This window comes from Mustela nigripes, chromosome 3 (assembly GCF_022355385.1).
Source record: "Mustela nigripes isolate SB6536 chromosome 3, MUSNIG.SB6536, whole genome shotgun sequence".
In the NCBI taxonomy this organism is placed as follows: domain Eukaryota; kingdom Metazoa; phylum Chordata; class Mammalia; order Carnivora; family Mustelidae; genus Mustela; species Mustela nigripes.
The window spans coordinates 14485792-14503388 of NC_081559.1; the positions used below are offsets into that span (position 1 = coordinate 14485792).

At 35.2% G+C, this 17597-nt stretch overlaps 1 protein-coding gene across 9 annotated transcripts in view; it reads left to right on the forward strand.

Moving 5' to 3' along the window:
* NBEAL1 (neurobeachin like 1) overlaps positions 1-17597 on the forward strand; it is a 197873-nt gene that overhangs the window by 106034 nt on the left and 74242 nt on the right. For all 9 annotated transcript variants that reach the window (XM_059393241.1, XM_059393243.1, XM_059393236.1 and 6 more), the window contains 8 exons: positions 1222-1310; positions 3317-3892; positions 4233-4408; positions 5125-5278; positions 5787-5915; positions 10398-10703; positions 10801-10950; positions 15511-15668. In XM_059393241.1, the coding sequence (XP_059249224.1) occupies positions 1222-1310; positions 3317-3892; positions 4233-4408; positions 5125-5278; positions 5787-5915; positions 10398-10703; positions 10801-10950; positions 15511-15668 (1738 nt within the window). The remainder of the gene's footprint in view (positions 1-1221; positions 1311-3316; positions 3893-4232; positions 4409-5124; positions 5279-5786; positions 5916-10397; positions 10704-10800; positions 10951-15510; positions 15669-17597) is intronic.

Here is a 17597-nt window from a genome sequence, read left to right on the forward strand (position 1 = left end):
TTAGAAGACAAACTGAGGGTTGATGGAGGGTGATGGATATTAAGGAGGCCACATGTTATGATGAGCACTGGGTGTTGCATGTAAATGATGAACCACTGAAATCAACTCCTGAAACCAGTATTGAACTATATGTCAACTAACTAAAATTTAAAAAAAAAAAAAAAAAAAAAGAGCAAAGGGCATGAATAGACATATTTGCAAAGAAGACGTACAAATAACCAGTAGGTAGTTGACAAGGTGCTCCACATCTCTAATCATAAGGGAAGTGTAAATCAAAACCACAAGGAGATAACACTTCACACCTGAAAAGGTGGCTGTTTCCAAAAGGACATTAACAAGTGGTGGTGAAGATATGGCGAAAGGGAAACCCTTGTACATTGTTGCTGGGAATGCAAATTAGATGGCCACTGTGGAAAACAGTATGGAGGTTCCTCCAAGAATTAAAAATAGAACTGTCATAAATGCCAACAATCCATCTTCTAGATACATATCCAAAGAAAATGAAATCAGTATCTTGAAGAGTTTTCTGCATCCCCATGTTCATTGCAGCATCATTTATAATAGCCAAGACATACACAACCTGAATGTCTGCTGATGGGTGAGTGGATAATGATGAGGTGTTTTATATGAATATTATTCAGCCATTTGTAACAGAAGAACCTGCAGGGCATTATTCTGCTAAGTGAAATAAGTCAGAGAAGGACACATACTCTGTGGTCTCACTTATAGGTGAAATTCAAAAAACCAACCTCCTAGAAACAGTAGATTGGTAGTTGCCGGGGCTGGAGGCAGAGGGCAAATGAGTGAAGGTGGCCAAAGAGTACAAGCTTCCACTTATAAGATGAATAAGTTCTGGGGATCTAAAGTGCAACCTGGTGACTATAGTAAATAATACTATGCACTTGGAAGTTGCTTAAAGAGCAGATCTTAAACGTTTTCACCACTAAAGGAAAATAGTTACTATGTGAAGTGATGGATGTTAACTAACCTTATTGTGGTAATTATTTTGGGGTATATAAGTATATCAGGTTATCATGTTGTAAATTAAATTTATATGCTGTTTTATGGCAGCTATATCGCCATAAAGCTAGAAAAAAAATAAAGGATATCTTGTTGGCAGCGAGAAAAATAAAAATGAAACAATTATTATCTGTCACTCACAGTCTCTTTGGCTATCTCTGGAATTTAATTTTAAATTTTTATTTTTTTTTCCCACCATAGATCCTGCTATTAATTTCAAAGATCTGTTGTCTGTGGTATATATATCTCACAGAACACATATAAATGTCAGAGTGGTTATCTGCAGAAAGGTTAGTAAACTTTTAAGATGTACTTTAAAAATGACAGTATTATTATACTGTGAATAATTCTGATGAATAATTTTATATTCATGAATAAATTTATACTGAGTATTTTACACTGAGTGTACGTTTTAATTTCTGTTATTTTATAAGTGACACAATTTTATAAATAAGTAATTTTCTTTTTTGGGGTGAATTAACTTCATTGTAATTAAAATATCAGCATAAAAATGTGTTCTTAGCTTTACATGGTCTCCTGGAAATATTTCCTTTCCACAGTAAAAAAAAAATTAGTACCAGAGAATAGTTTTTTGTCAGGAAATTTCAACGATTATGACCATTTCTAATTCATATATCATATTTTAGAATTTCTAAATCTTGAACTTTGTGGAAAAGCAACAGTGACTTGCCTTCCATGCATGCCTTTAACTGAGTCAAGAAATAGTTATCCCGTGTGCTGCTTTCTGATTTGGGCCTTCTCTCTCTTCCACTAGTAGTCACTGACCTACTATTTAATTTGCTTCCTTGCTTTTCTTTTTACTTTTACTCCCTAATTATGTTACTGTATTTTTCCATCTGTAAGTCTGAATATATATCTTTTTCTTTAACAGCTATGTATGTATAGTTTTTATTCTGTGGCTATTGTATAAAGTATTACCTGGTTCCCTATTCATGGGTGTTTAGGTTGTCTCCTGTTTTTCTGTGTAAAACTTCTGTTAAGAACTTTTTTACATATATTTTTACCTGGTTTTGATAGTACATCTATGAGACATTATCCATGAAATGGAATTGCTCTGTCAGAGTGTACTCGTATTCCACATTTTGATGGATTCTGGCATGGCGTTCTTGAAGCAGGTCATAGAGATTGATTCTTTCCTTTCAGTTTTTATCCATTCCCTCATTTTTATCCATTACATGCATATAAAGTAGCCATAAAATAAGTCTTATTTTATGGAAATTTTAAAATTATGAAAATTTCTTCCCTAAGAAAAAAATGGATATTCTGCATCAGTAGAGTAATGGTAGCTCACCGACAGCATTAGTGAGGAAAGGAACTTCACATCATTGTGACTCATTGTGACATGTTGCTTTTTGTATCAGCATCAACATGAATTTGAGCCACTGATTCTGAAGTCCCTACCAACATTATTCATCTCCTATGACACTTGCCAGGGTTAGAGATAAATGAGATTTTCTAAATCCTGGGAGCAAAAATTATTTTCATCTACATAGAGTTTACTGGATTTGTGATAAAAATGTTTGAAAGATCTTATCTGGGTATCTGACAGTGTTTAAGAATTTGTTGTTATCCAAAAAATGTGGAATCAGTTGTACTGTAGAGATCATACATATTGGCATGTCAGTGTCTCTTCTGTAATTTCAATTTCTTTTTACAGCTAAATAGTGGCATCCATCTTGTTAGAATTAGTGTTTGTATAATAAGAGTTAATGGAAAAAATATGTTTTCGAAAAAGCAACCATTAACTTTGCCTGGAAAAAAAAAATGAGCCAAGGAAACATTCTTGGGATATCTAGATTCTATTAAAGTGTCAGTGTGTCGTCTTTACTACTCCCTTAACCCTAGGGCCAGAACAGGGCCTGGTACATAGTACGTATTCAGTATTTGCTTAACAAATGTAGTGGGCTCATGGCAAATATTTAGTTGAGAGGATATAGCTTTATTACATTTTATGTATACTTCATTCTATTATATTTTCTTTCTGACCAAATTAAAAACATGAATATGTTGACATGTGGAGGATCATTTTTCCCTTTTTTATCTTTCAGCAAATATTTAAGTGCTATGTACAACGAGTAATATGCAGATTAGTTTAAAAACACAGTATGTACCCTACAGATAGTTTGTAATCCAGTTAAGAACATAATCTTGTGAAAGTTTATCTTCCCACAGCTTCTCATTAAATTACTTTGTCACTAAAATAACCGAAAAGGAATTGTGTTTGATGTGAAGTACTGTGTACTTTTTGATGAATTTTGTATTCCTAATCTTGCAGATTTTACAGATTTTGCTGTCCCAGCCAGATGCAGCACATCAGATATCTCAACAAGTGGGTTGGCAAGACACTTTAGTTAGGCTTTTTTTAAAAACCAATTTTGAAAATGGCAATACTCTTCATAAGCACAGTAGGGCTGTTTCAGTAAAAGACAGTGACAAAAATTTATCAGCTGAAGATACTAAGAAGAACTTGGATGAAAAGATTGATGAGGAAAAAATCAACTCTTTTGCCTCAGCCAATGTGTCTTCAGATCAGTGGAGTTTAGAGGATGGACACTCTCTAGACTCCAGCACCCCATTATTTCAAGAAGATAGTTCTGTGGGAGAATTATCTTTCAGATCAGAGAATCAAGAAGAATTCTGGAATAATAACCCTTCACATCTGAGTTTAGATCTCAGTGGAATAGACTCGTGTGAACTGAGCGACAGTGGAAGTCACATGCCGGACAGCCTGCCCAGCACGCCCTCCCCAATAGAATCTACCAAATCATTTTCCGTGCAGTCTGACAAAGAGAGCGGTGTCATAAATGATCCTGGGTTTGGCGATGACTTCTCTTTACTTGAAAGCCAAGAGGTAAAATTCCTTATGTGTCCAAATACTGTTTTTATTTTCACATGTCTGTTACACACTTCTAATCCTGTGTAATTGTTAACAATTCCATATTCTATTCATGTTCTGAGTCTCATGATCTAAGATTTTTGGAAGCCTGGAAGTCACTGAATTGTATCTTGAGAAAAGCAGGTGTTTTAGTCATCCTCGTATCTCTAGAGCATACTTAGCAAAGTTCCGGGTTCATCAAGACACTTAAAAAATATTGTTAAATGATTACAGTCAGTATATGTGATGGTTTTTTCTATGTGCTTTTAACACCACCTCCTTCCAATAATTTAATATTAGTTCATCTTTTTTCTAGAGATGTGAGGAGGAGCTTCTTCAATTACTGACAAATATTTTGAACTATGTAATGTGTAGGGGATTAGAAAAGTCTGATGATAGTACTTGGATTGAACGGGGACAAGTGTTTTCAGCACTAAGTAAACCGGGAATATCCAGTGAACTACTTCGACCATCAGATGAAATAAAATTAATGTAAGCATTCAGTTGGTGGTTTCCTCTTTCCTTTGGAGTGGATGGGAGTCTAAAATAATCCTTTTTATTGAACATTTATTCAGGATTCAGTGGGCTTAGTGAGAGAAAAGGAAAAACTTCATGCTCGGCCCCTTTTCCTCTCTGTTGCCATTTTAATGGAATCTAGAGAGAAATCCAAAGGTGTGAGGAGATTTAAATCTTTAGTTTGGGCTTCAGTAATATATAATCCTTATTGTTTAAATTAGTTTTTGTAACATGTAAACATTTCGTGTATTGTGTTCTGCAGTCTTGTCCGTGTTTGAGAGTTTCCATGCTGAGGGAACCAAGTAACGTTTTCATAAAAATTATTTCTGTAAAGCATTTAGAGTTCTCTGCAGGGCTAGATCTTCTGCAAGACCTATAAGGCTTTTTTTTTCTTACCTTCCCAGTTTCCAACTTTAAACTTTTAAGTACCTACTAGAGACTGGAATTTGAATTATTTCAATAGCTTTTTTATAATTAAACAGATAACTTTTACTTTGCCTTTTATATTAAGTTTATTAAAGATAGATATTTTAGAGATTAAAAAGCTGCTTCATTGTTATTAAATATCTTCTGATCTTTTCCAGTGATAGTATATCTTTAAAGACATAATAATGAATAACTGGATTTCTTTTCATGTTTTACTATTTTTCTAAACTTAAAATGATTTTAAGAGGATTTTGTTTTGCACTTAGTTTGCTACAGAACATGTTAGAATGGACAGTCACAGAAAACAGAGAATCAAAAATGAATCCTGTAACTGCTGAAAATGCCTTCCGACTCATCTTGATCATACAGGACTTTCTGCAGTCAGAGGGGCTTGTTAATTCAAACATGTGGACTGAGAAGGTGCAGTAATAACTCCTTGATATTATTTTTCTGGTAGGCAAGGACTTTATTCAACAAAAAATTTGTGCCCTCTTTTTTTTTTTTTTTAAAGATTTTATTTATTTATTTGACAGAGATCACAGGTTGGCAGAGAAGCAGGCAGAGAGAGAAAGGGGTGGGTGAAGCAGGCTCCCTGATGAGCAGAGAGCCCGATGCTGGGCTTGATCCCAGGACCCTGAGATCATGACCTGAGCTGAAGGCAGAGGCCTTACTGACAAACCCACTGAGCCACCCAGGTGCCCCTGTACCCTCTCTGTTTAGAGCATTAATATTTAATCAGATACAGTGAACATGGATAAAAAGTGATAGTTAACTTTGTTAGCTATTACTAGAATAGTTCTTTTGGCTTTTATCAATTGAACATTAAACTAGTTTTGAAATATTTATAATGTGTATTACTTTGGGGAAAACTCATCAGTAGATTTTTAAGACAATGTTTTTTTTTTTCTCAATTTTTCCCTTGTGATAGCTTTTAGACGATCTGATGCTGCTCTTCGATGGTCTGTCTGTTTGGTATTCTGAAAGTCAAGTATGGGCAAAACTTTCTCGAATCCAAATCCAGTTGCTTCTAGGATTCATTGGAAGGGGGAATTTGCAGGTTTGTCAGTTCTTTTGCATTATTTTCTATACTTTGCATGCAGCATAGGAGTTATTTGTGTACTAACTAAATGATAATAAATTTTCAGTATTTTTATTTTTTTAATAGGTCCCAAAAATATCCATGATTTCCCTTGAGTCAGAAAGAGGCTTCAGAGGCAGCTGATTGATTGTTTCTTCCTGATGTGTATGACTCAGTGTAATTTTAAATTTTCCTTTTAAAGGATTTATACTTTATACTTAGCCCTTTTGATAATTGGAATTTTAAGTACTTGGTAGGGGTAGGTATGGTTTCTAATATATATAAACTTGCCATAATGATGAGAATAGAGATTAAAATTCTATAAGGTTGCTATATTTTTTAAAGGCCATAGTTTTCAATAGTTTTTTTTTTTCTAATTGTAGAAGTAACATGTACTCATGGAAAATACACACACAAAAAAAGAGAAGAAAATAAATCCATCATCCCATAGCCCGAGAAGAAATAACTATCAGTATTTTTATATGTGTATATTTTTTTCAGATGATTGAAATTTTCACATATTTTGATAATATGATAATGTGACTAGTACTATGTTACTATTTAAAAATAGGGTTTTTTTTTTCTTAATCACAAAAGTGACATATTCATTATAGAAACATGGAAAATGCAGAAAAGCTAAATAAATAAGAAGATGTGCTTTCTGATACATGGATGGTGGAAGCTTGACTTGTGCAGCCATTCAAATGCAACTGGAAAATACATGAATTTTAGGTACTTTAAAAAAATGATCACACTCTTATATTCAGATAATAATCCAAAATGCCAGACATTTGTACACATAGATGTTTATGGTAGTATTCTATTTTTCTCTACCTAGAAGTAAGCTGAGGATAGCTTTTGGGGCTTTTTCAGTAATACTAGCTTCATGGCTGTCAAAGCAGTAGCAACCAGTATGCCAGATAGTTATTTTAGATGTGAGGACTCTTTTTTTTTTTTCCTTTCCCACTTCTAGTCACCCTCAGTGTTTATCTTCGATGAAATTTCCATAAATAAAATATCTGTTTAATTTGTCCACCATTAAATATCCAGTGTCTGTCCCATAGTAGGGCTCTATAAATACTTGTTAAATAAAGATTCAAGTGGGCATATGCACCCCCATGTTTATAACAGCAGTGTTTTTAATAGTCACATGTGGAAAGAGCTCAGATGTGCATCAACAGATGAATGGATAAAAATGATGTGGTATATATGTATGTATAATACGCACACACACACATGCACAGACACAATGGAATATTACTCAGCCATCAAAAAGAATGAAGTCTTGCCATTTGCTATGAGGTGGACGGAACTAAATGGTATTACGCTAAGTGAAATATGTCAATCAGAGAAAGACAAATACCATATGATTTCACTTATATAAGAAGTTTAAGAAACAAAACAGAAACAGGGGAGGGGAAAAAAAAAAGAAACAGGGGAGGGGAAGGAAAAATAAGATGATAACAGAGAGAGAGGCGAACCATAAGAGATTCTTAATTATAAGAAACAAACTTTGGGTTGCTGGAGGGGACGTGGCGGGGGGATGGAGCAATTGGGTGATGGGCATTAAGGAGGGCACTTGAAGTGATGAACGCTGGGTGTTGTATGCAACTGATGAATCACTAGATTCTGACTCTGAAACTAATAATACACTATATGGTAATTAAATTGAACTTAAATTTTAAAAAACATGAAGGCAAACCATAGAGCACATAACCTATAGGTAAGATACCTTATTTACCAGTAGTTGGTAACCTAAAACATTTTTTACTAGCTGGTTGTTTAATTTTTTCCTCTTGGGAATAAAAACATAAAAGGCTGGGAAAGCAACTTCTTCCCTTAAAGGGGTTATAATAGAGCTTCTTTGCCAATCTGGCTACAAACTTGTTTTGTTTCACTCATACTTATTAGTTAATTGCCTGTATATAAGTATTATATTGCCATAAATGTCAGCATTTCCTAACTTCTAAAGCAGGATAAGGTGGTTGTTGATTTATTTAGTGCAGCATATGGTCTCCATTTTGTCCCTAGTTAACTCATCCAGTGATGAGAATATGAAATCATCTGGAGGAGCTTTTTAAAAATACCTTTGTGGGTCATCATTCTTAGTAATTATATCAGAATGGAGGAACTAAGGCATTGGTATTTTTTGTAATTTCTCAGGTGACCCTAATCTAGTACTCTTTATAATGGAGGTGGGGGGGGGTCATATGTATCACACTACTTATGTAGTGTGTGTGTGTGTGTGTGTGTGTGTGTCCAAAATTAAGACAGTGGTTAAATAAATTATCTTGTATTCATTACAAGTATCTTTATAATTTTAAATAAATACATAAGTATATGGTTTATTTGATAATAAGTTTAAAACAAAGCACTAGATATTTAACTTTAATTAAAATAAACAGTATTTTGAAAAACTCACAGCGAAACAGCCCAGAATTGCTAGTATTGGAATTTCCTGTATGATGAGATTTTATATCCTTTTTTCTTATATTTGTTGTTCTCTATTAGAATTAAGTTGTTTTAGTCATATCCAAAGACTAAAATGAAGGATTTGCAAAAGTCTGAGGAGAGGATAATAGTTTCACCAGTCGAAGCTTAAGTTAAAAGTAGAAAAGTTAAAGTCTTGAGCCGTCGTAGATATTGTTTCCTCCAGTGCTATTTGCCTTTTTAAGGCTTGTGTGGAAAGACTGCTTAAGGTCTCTTACTGCCTCGGCCCGCAAAGACCTGTGCATACAGCTCAGACTGCCTTGAAACAAGTACAATCATAAAGTGATGTCAGATTCTGATAACTTCCCTCTTGTCTCTTGCTTTTCTTCATTTTGAAAGTAATAAGATCCAACATTGTAATATATAGTGTTAAGTGAGAAGGAGATAGTTTATATCATTTGTCTTACCATGGTTATATGGCTTAGATCTAGTCTGGACAGAAGGAGACCCCATTTATGACTTAATTTATCTTCCTTTGTTAAGGTTAAGGACAATGTTTAATGGGAATATGGAGCATTCCTTTGCCTGGACTTATTAGTACATGTATTTTCCTTGGGAAGTTTAAGGGTAGTAAACTTTTTTTGTCAAGGACTCAGTCTCTCTTGTACTTATGCTTTATGTATCGTAATGCTTTGATTCCAAATAACAGAAGCATCAACCCAAACTGACTGAGTTTAGGAGATTTATTGGCTCATATAATAGCAAATTCTGTAGTTCAGTTTAAGGCATGATTTAATCAAGGATTCTGTTCCATTTATTTGCTGTTTTCACAGCACTCCTTTCGCTCATGAGTCAGCTTATCTTAAGCTGGCTGCCCTTGTCACAAAATGTCTGCCAATAGCATTTGGTGCTACATGCTTCCTCATTTATATCAGATAAAAAGAGTATTTCTGGAGCACCTGCGTGGTCCAGTTGGTGATGTGTCTGCCTTTGGCTCAGGTCATGATCTCAGAGTTCTGGGATAGAGCCCCTGCTCAGCGGGGAGTCTTCTTCTCCCTCTCCCTTTGCCCCATCCTGGCCCCCTCCCCACTCATGCTCTCTCTCAAATAAATAAATAGAATCTTCAAGAAAGAGAGAGAGAGTCCTTCTTTCTACTGTCACTGTTGGTAGACAGTTCTTCATGGATCTCTTGTGTTTCTCTGTATCTTATAAATAGAGGCACTAGATGTCTTCATTATGAACTATCTTTTTGAGGGCGCAGATATAGTCAACAACTTTGGAAGACCAAGATTCTGTCTCCCTCCAGAGCAAAAGGCAGGTTTATTTACTGCCCAGTATAATAAAGATAGTGTCTCCCTCCAAGGCAAAGTTCAGGCTAATTTACTGCCTGGTATAGAAGATTTAGGTTCCTTATGTTTGGGGTTCCTCCCCTATACTGCAGCCACTGGTGTGCATCCATCATCTAGTCCTGTTCATCTCTCCCCATGGGATAGCCGTTCAGGACACTGATATTCTGGCTGTTGGGATTGCTGTAGGTCTTTGTCTCTGAACCAGGAGTCTCATGTCTTCTGCTAGCATCTAAGAAACTGTGGCAGGCTAATTTGTTAACTTGGAGGTTAGGCAAAATCTGAAACCCTTCACAGTGCTTGACAGTTATTATGTGAAAGTTCTGAACTTGAACTGATAAGGCCACCCCCAAATGAATCCCTGTGACTCAAACAGCGACATGAGTTGACTGAAAGATTAGTTACCTGAGCCACTCACTGTGGAAGGTGGTTGGATATTCTGTTTGGTTTATATTGTTTAAGACCTATTGTTGGAACTAGAGATAGAATCGTTCCCCTATCCTTGCAGACTTTAAGGAGTAGAATGGATGTTGGGGTGATTAATTATCCACTCCACCTTTTCTGTATGTTCTGCTTTTTTTATGATTTTGAAAAAAAAAAAAAAAAAAAACTTTAGGAAGAGCCAGAGAATTTTGCTAAATTGTCTGCTTTATTCTGTACTTTCTCACCTATATTGTTTCCTCAGGTTTGTGCAATGGCGTCAGCTAAGCTAAACACCCTTCTTCAAACCAAAGTGATTGAAAATCAGGATGAAGCGTGTTACATTTTAGGGAAGCTGGAACATGTTCTAAGTCAGTCAATTAAGGAACAGACTGAAATCTATTCATTTCTGATTCCCCTGGTCCGTACCCTGGTTTCCAAAATCTATGAACTTCTCTTCATGAACTTGCACCTGCCTTCTTTACCTTTTACCAATGGTAGCTCTTCATTTTTTGAAGATTTTCAAGAATATTGCAGTTCAAATGAATGGCAAGTTTACATCGAAAAATATGTAAGTTTTAATCTATTTTGAGTGATATTTTTCTAAGTTGTCATTTTTCTAGAAGTCTCTGTTAAATTTTCTGTGTATATTTCTGTATATTTACAAGATCGTGCCTTACATGAAGCAGTATGAAACCCATACATTTTATGAGGGTCATGAGGACATGGCAGTTTATTGGAAGAATTGTTATGAAGCCTTAATGGTGAATATGCATAAGCGAGACCGGGAAGGAGGAGAAAGCAAGCTTAAGTTTCAGGTGAAAATTATTAAATGTTTTCCGTATCTAGTTTTTTATGTTGATTTCAAGCATTTAATATTCAGATAAGAGTAAACACGTCTGAACTCTGAAAACAAATGGTATTTCCTGTTGTTTGAAAATTATTTCAGAATTGAGGGTGGTGGGTAGCTCATTCGGTTAAGCATCTGCCTTCGGCTCTAGTCGTGACGGGTCAATTCCCACATCTGGCTCCCTGCTCAGCGAGGTGTCTGCTTCTCCCTTTGCCTCTCCCCCTGCTTGTGATCTCTCTCTCTCTGGAAAATAAATAAAATCTTCAAAATATTTTAGAAGTGAAAGAAAAAGATTAGTCAGTAACAACTAAAAAGTTAATGTTAAAATGTTCTATGCATAGTTAATATGTAAAAAGTCTGTTAAGCTGGTAGTACATATCTCTAAGGAGGCTGGGCATATATCAGTGCTTACAGAATATTTATAGCACTAAATACTTGCTTTAGAAAAGAAGGAAGACCTCAAATTAATAATTTAAGTTTCTATCTTAAACTAGAGAAAGAAAACTAATCTAAACTAGTTTCAAATAAGAAAATAACAAAAATAAGAGCAGAAATCAATGAAATTGAAAGCAGGAAAACAGAAGAGAAAATGAAAACTAAAATCTAGTTCTTTAGAATGTCAATAAAATTGGGGTGCCTGGGTGGCGCAGTTGGTTAAGCATCTGATTCTTGGTTTCAGCTCTGTTTGTGATCTCAGGGTTGTAAAGTTGAGCCCTGAGTGAGGCTCTGCTCTCAGTGTGTAGTCTTGGGACTCTTTCCCTTTCCCTCTGCTCCTCCCCTGCACTCACTCACACTCTGTCTCTCGAATAAATACTAAAATAAATACATAAATCTTTTGGAAAATGTCAATAAAATTAATAAACTTCTAGCCAGATTGACAAGGCAAAAAAAGAAAGTGGAAAATTATCATTACCAGGAATATTGGGGCATATCACCACTGACCCCTCATATACCAACATGATAATAAGAGACTGCCACCAAACAATCTGTTCACATAAATAAGATGACTTAAGTGGATCAATTTCTTGATACATGTAAATTTCTAAAACTAATTCCATAATAAATTGATGGCCTGGATAATCTTTTCTATTAAAGAAATTTAGTTTATACTTTAAAAACCTTCTGAGGTGCCTGGGCATCTACCTTCAGCTCAGATCATGATCCCAGGGTCCTGGGATCGAGTCCCAAATTGGGCTTTCTGCTCAGCGGGGAGTTTGCCTCTCCCTCTGCTTGTGCTTTCTCTTTCTCTCTTTCTCTCTCCCTCTGTCTGTCTCTCTCTCTCTCCAATAAATAAATAAGTAAATAAGTAAATAAATACCTTCCAAAAAGGAAAATTCCAGGCCTAAGTGGATCCAGCAATATATAAAAAAAATAATACATTATACCAGGTGATTTATCCTGGGAATGCAAGATTGCTTCAGCATTTGATAATTAATCAATATAATGATAGTGGACCAAATTCACATTTGTTAAAATGAAACTAATGATCATATCCATAGATGTAGAGAAAGCATTTGACAAAATTCAACATCCATTTTATGTTCAAAGCTGTCAGCAAACTAGAAATAGAAAAGAATCTCTATAAAAATCCTACAGCCAGCTTCATATTTAAAGATGGAAAACTGGGTGCATCTGGGTGGTACAGTCAGTTAAGCATCTGACTCTTGGTTTTCACTCAGGTCATGATCTCAGGGTCGTAGGATCAAGCCCCAGGTCGACTCAGCACAGAGTCTGCTTGATTCTCTCTCCCTCTGACCCTCCTGCCCCTTGCACTCTTGCTTCCCCTCTCTCATTCTCTCTCTCAACTAAGTAAATCTGTAGGGGGAAAAAGATGGAAAACTGAGTGCTTTTCTTATAAGAAGAGAACTAGGTGAGAACATCTACTCTCACCGGTCCTCTAGTCACTGTTCTACTGTAAGTCCTAGCAAATGCATTAAGAATAGAAACAGAGGGGCGCCTGGGTGGCTCAGTCTATGGTGACTCATGGTTTCCTCTGAGGTCGTGAGCTCAGGGGTCAATGGTATTGAGCCCCATGACAGCTCAGCACAGAGTCCGCTTGAGATTTTCCTGTCCCTCTCCTCCACCCCTCCCCCTGGGTGCACCATGCTTTCTCTCTCTCAAGTAAATATAAATTTTTTTAAAAGAATAGAAAAAGAAATAAAAGTCATTTACCTTGAGAAGGAAGAAATAAAACTACTTGCAGATATTACGATTATATAGATAATTTGAATGAATTTACCAAAAATCTCTTGTGATTAATGAGTTTAACAGCATTTCAGGACATAAGATCAATACACAAAATTTAATCATATTTTTGTATACTAACAACGAACTACTGGAAACTGAAATTTTGAAAAAGTACGGTCTACAATAGCTCTAAAAAGAATAAAATACTCATATCAATCTAACAAAATCTGTACAGGATCTAAAAACAAACATGATTTATTTGGTCATGATGACCAAATAAAAATACATTTATTCCATAAAATGATATAAAAAGAAACCTTTGTAATCCACCACTATTAACATTTTGGTATATATCCTTCCTGATTTTTATGTGTTTATGTGGTTAAACCAAAATGACAGTTTTATTTGTTTGTTTGCTACTCCTTTTCTTGAAATGTACTGTGAGGGCACCTGGGTGGCCTTCAGCCCAAGTCATGATCTCAGGGGTCCTGGGATTGATTCCTGCTTCCCCCTTCTTGCTTGGTGGGAAGCCTGCTGCTCCCCCTGCTTGTGCTTGCTCGTGCTCTTTTGGTCTCTATCTCTCTCTCTCTCTCTCTCTCACAAATAAAATCCTTTTTTTTTTTTTTTTTAAACTGTTGCACTGTCCTCATAGTTCTGTCAATTTCTATTCCAGTCAATACTTTCTCTGCAACTTTACCCTTAGCTTTTCTAGGGAAACCTAACCTTAAAATATTCTTCTTGCTTAAACTTCACCCACCATGAAATGGATGTTTAATTATTATGAAGCTATCATGACTTCAGTTTTCTTAGCAAGGATCTGTGGTAAATATTTGATAATACCAAATCATTGATTTCCTAAAGGTCTAGTAACAATTATAGTAATAACAGCTACATTTCACTGAGAGCTCACTACTTTTCTGGCACTGTATTAAGCACTTTAAATCTTAATCTTTTTTGATGACAGTTATTGTCAGCTTCATCTTAGAGTTGAGGATACTGGGCCTCAGAGAATTAAGTAGCTAAGATTTGTACCCAGACCTAACTCCAGAGTTACTTTTTTTTTTTTAAGGTTTTATTTATTTGAGAGAAAGAGAGCATACACACACAAGCCTAGGGCAGGGACAGAGGGAAAGGGAGACTCAGACTCTTCATTGAGCCCAATGCAAGGCTGATCTCAGGACCCCAAGATCAAGATCATGACCTGAGCCAAAGCAGGCATTTAACCAGTTGAGCCCAAAGAGTTATATTCTTAACCACGCTCTGCTGTACTACCTCTCTAAAGATAAGTTATAGGCAAACAGTGAATCATGGAACACTACAGCAAAAACTAATGATCTACTGTATGATGACTAACATTACATAATTTTAAAAATAATAAAAAGTAAATAAAAGATGTCTTTTAAATCCATGTCTTTAACTGTTTTCAGTGTAATTCAGTATTGATTTTTGAAACAAATTAATACTGTTAATTTAATTCCTGATAGATGAATATCAATGTGAGTCAGATAAGTCAGTCTTACCGCTTGTCTTTTTGAAAACTGTAAACCTCGGGGCGCCCGGGTGGCTCAGTCGGTTGGGTGTCTGCCTTCGGCTTGGGTCATGCATGGTCCCGGGATCCTGGGATCAAGCCCCATATCGGGCTCCCTGCTGAGCTCTCTGCTTCTCCCTCTCCTCCCCACTTGTGCTTTCCATTACTATCACTGTCACTCTCTCTCTCTCAAATAAATAAAATTTTTTAGAAAACTATAAAACTTGAATTTCAGGGCTTAACGTTATATCCTGATAGAACCTATTATTAGGGTCTATAGTATCCTGAAAACTGGACTAAGTGTGTGAATTCATTTGCTAATAACTAGGATGTTACTCATAGAGCAGCAGTCCAAATGATGAAATTTTTCATTGTGACAGATTTGCCCCTGTAGATTTCTTTTGTCTTTGGCATTTCTTTTCCGGTCCCCAGTATTAGTATGGATGTGGTTACTCTTCCTTCTGCTGTATTTTAAGCATGACTCTCATTCCATTGCCTTAAAAACCAAAGGATCCCAAAGGAAGATCATTTTATTTGACTGTATGACATTAATAATTCTGAGTTTCTGTAAAAAATCCTGTACTGAGGTACATTACACTTTTGAAGTTCTTCACATGTTTAATTTTTTAAGTTTTACAAAATACAGATAAACTATAGTTAGAATCATATGTTTCATTAAAGAAAGTTATTCTAATGGAACAAAAATGTACTGTTGGTTACCACCTTCTTTCTGTTACTGCATGGTTTTTTTGGGTCAGGTTTTTAAAATTCTTTAAATAAATGATTCAATGCTATTATTTATTGCTGTTTCAGGAATTTTTTGTGGAACCATTTAATAGAAAAGCACGGCAAGAGAACTTGAGGTATAATAATACAGTTAAACAACTTAGCAGCCAACAGTTAATCACTCTGAGACGCTGGAAGGCAGTACATCTCTACCTCACATCTGAAAGGGGACCTTGGGCTAAAAGGTAGGAGGATATTATTTATCAAATAACCCTTTCTTCTTTAGAACTCCTGCCTAGAACTTTTTGAGCCACTGACCTCTCCAATCTGATTTTTAAAACATTCAATTTTTAAAAATTGTGTTTAATTAATGTGGTTTTCTTTTTGTGAATTACAGGTCTGGAATGTTTAGAGCTTTGTATATATGTTTTTCACATGGAGTTACTTCCCTGCCTTTTACCCTGTCATGTAGAATTTAAATCTTGAATCTGTCTTCCTAATACTGCCTCTTTGAGCTAGTTAGTGATGTTATGTGTTTCACTGTTTTACAATTTACTTGATTCTAAGTCATGTACGTTTTGCTGAATTACATATATATAAAAAAATAATGTAATATGTAATATATATGTATAATACACGCCTTTTATTGTGGTAAAATACACATAATACAAACTTTACCATTTTAGCCATTTAAAAATATCCAATTTAGTGACATTAAGTACATTCATAGTATGTAACTGTCTAGCTTCAGAACATTTTCATTACTGCAAAAAGAAACCCTGGACCTGTTAGGCAATCATTCTCTATTCTTTTACCCAGCTCCTGGCAACCACCAATCCATTTTCTTTCTCAATGAAATTGTGTATTCTTGATACTTTATATAAATAGAGTCATATAATATGTGGCCTTAATCCTTTCACTTAGCATTATGTTTTCATTGTATTGTAGCATGTATCAGTACTTCCTTTTTAATGGCCATATAATATTCCTTTGTGTGGATATTCCACATTTTGTCTCCTCATTCACCAAATGATAGACATTTGGGTTTTCCATATGGCTATTATAAATAGTACTGCTGTGAACATTTGTGAACAAGTGTTTGTGTCAGTATTTTTTTAATTTCTTATTTTTAAGATTTTATTTATTTGAGAGAAAAGAGATCATGAATGGGGTCTGGGGCAGAGGGAGAAGCAGGGTCCACCCTGAGCAGGGAGCCTGATACAGGGCCAGGACTCCAGGATCATGACCTGAGCTAAAGGCATTTGCTTAACCAACTGAGCCACCCAGGTACCCCTCAACATCTGTTTTTTAATTCCTTTAAGAAAGTATACACATACAAATAAAATTACTAGGTCATGAGATAATCCAGTGTCTAACTTACCGAGAAATTGTCAGTTGTCCACAGCATTATTTAACATTCCCATCAGCATTGTTTGCTGGTTCTAGTTTCTCCACAGCCTTACCAGTACTTGTAAAATTTTTCCAATTTTTTAAATTATGACTGTCCTTGTGGATGTCAAGTGGTATCATGTGATTTTTTATTTGTATTTCCTAATGACCAGTGACATTGAGTATCTTTTCATGCACTTGCTGGCCATTTGTATATCTTTCTGAAGAAATGTCTATTCAAGTTCTTTGCCCATTTTCAAATGAGATTGTTTGACATTTTATGGTTGAATTGTAAGAGTTCTTTTTCTCAATAATAGACCCTTACCAGATATGTGATTTGTAAATATGTAGGTTATCTTTTCACTTTCTTGATAGTTGCCTTTGGTATACGAATTTTTTTAAATTTCAAAGTCCAATTTATCTCTTTTTTTTTTCCTTTTGTTGTTTGTTTTTGATATATCTAAGAAACCATTCCCAAATCCAGGTAACAAGATTTGCTCCTGACTTTTCTTCTAAGGGTTTTAGCTCTTATATTTAGATCAATTATATTCTCGTTATTTGTAGTAAGATTATTTTACTTTGAATACTGTATTAGAATAAATTCATTGTATAGCTAATTAAGAACTTCCATTGAGCAGTTAAAGAGTAAAAGATACCAGGCTATAAGTGTGAAGATTTATGTTCAATTCTTATTTCTGATACCTGCAAACAACTTGGCATCTCAGGCAAATAATTTAGCCTGTCTTAGGTTCTTCATGTAAAAACTGCAGCTGTGCATATCCACA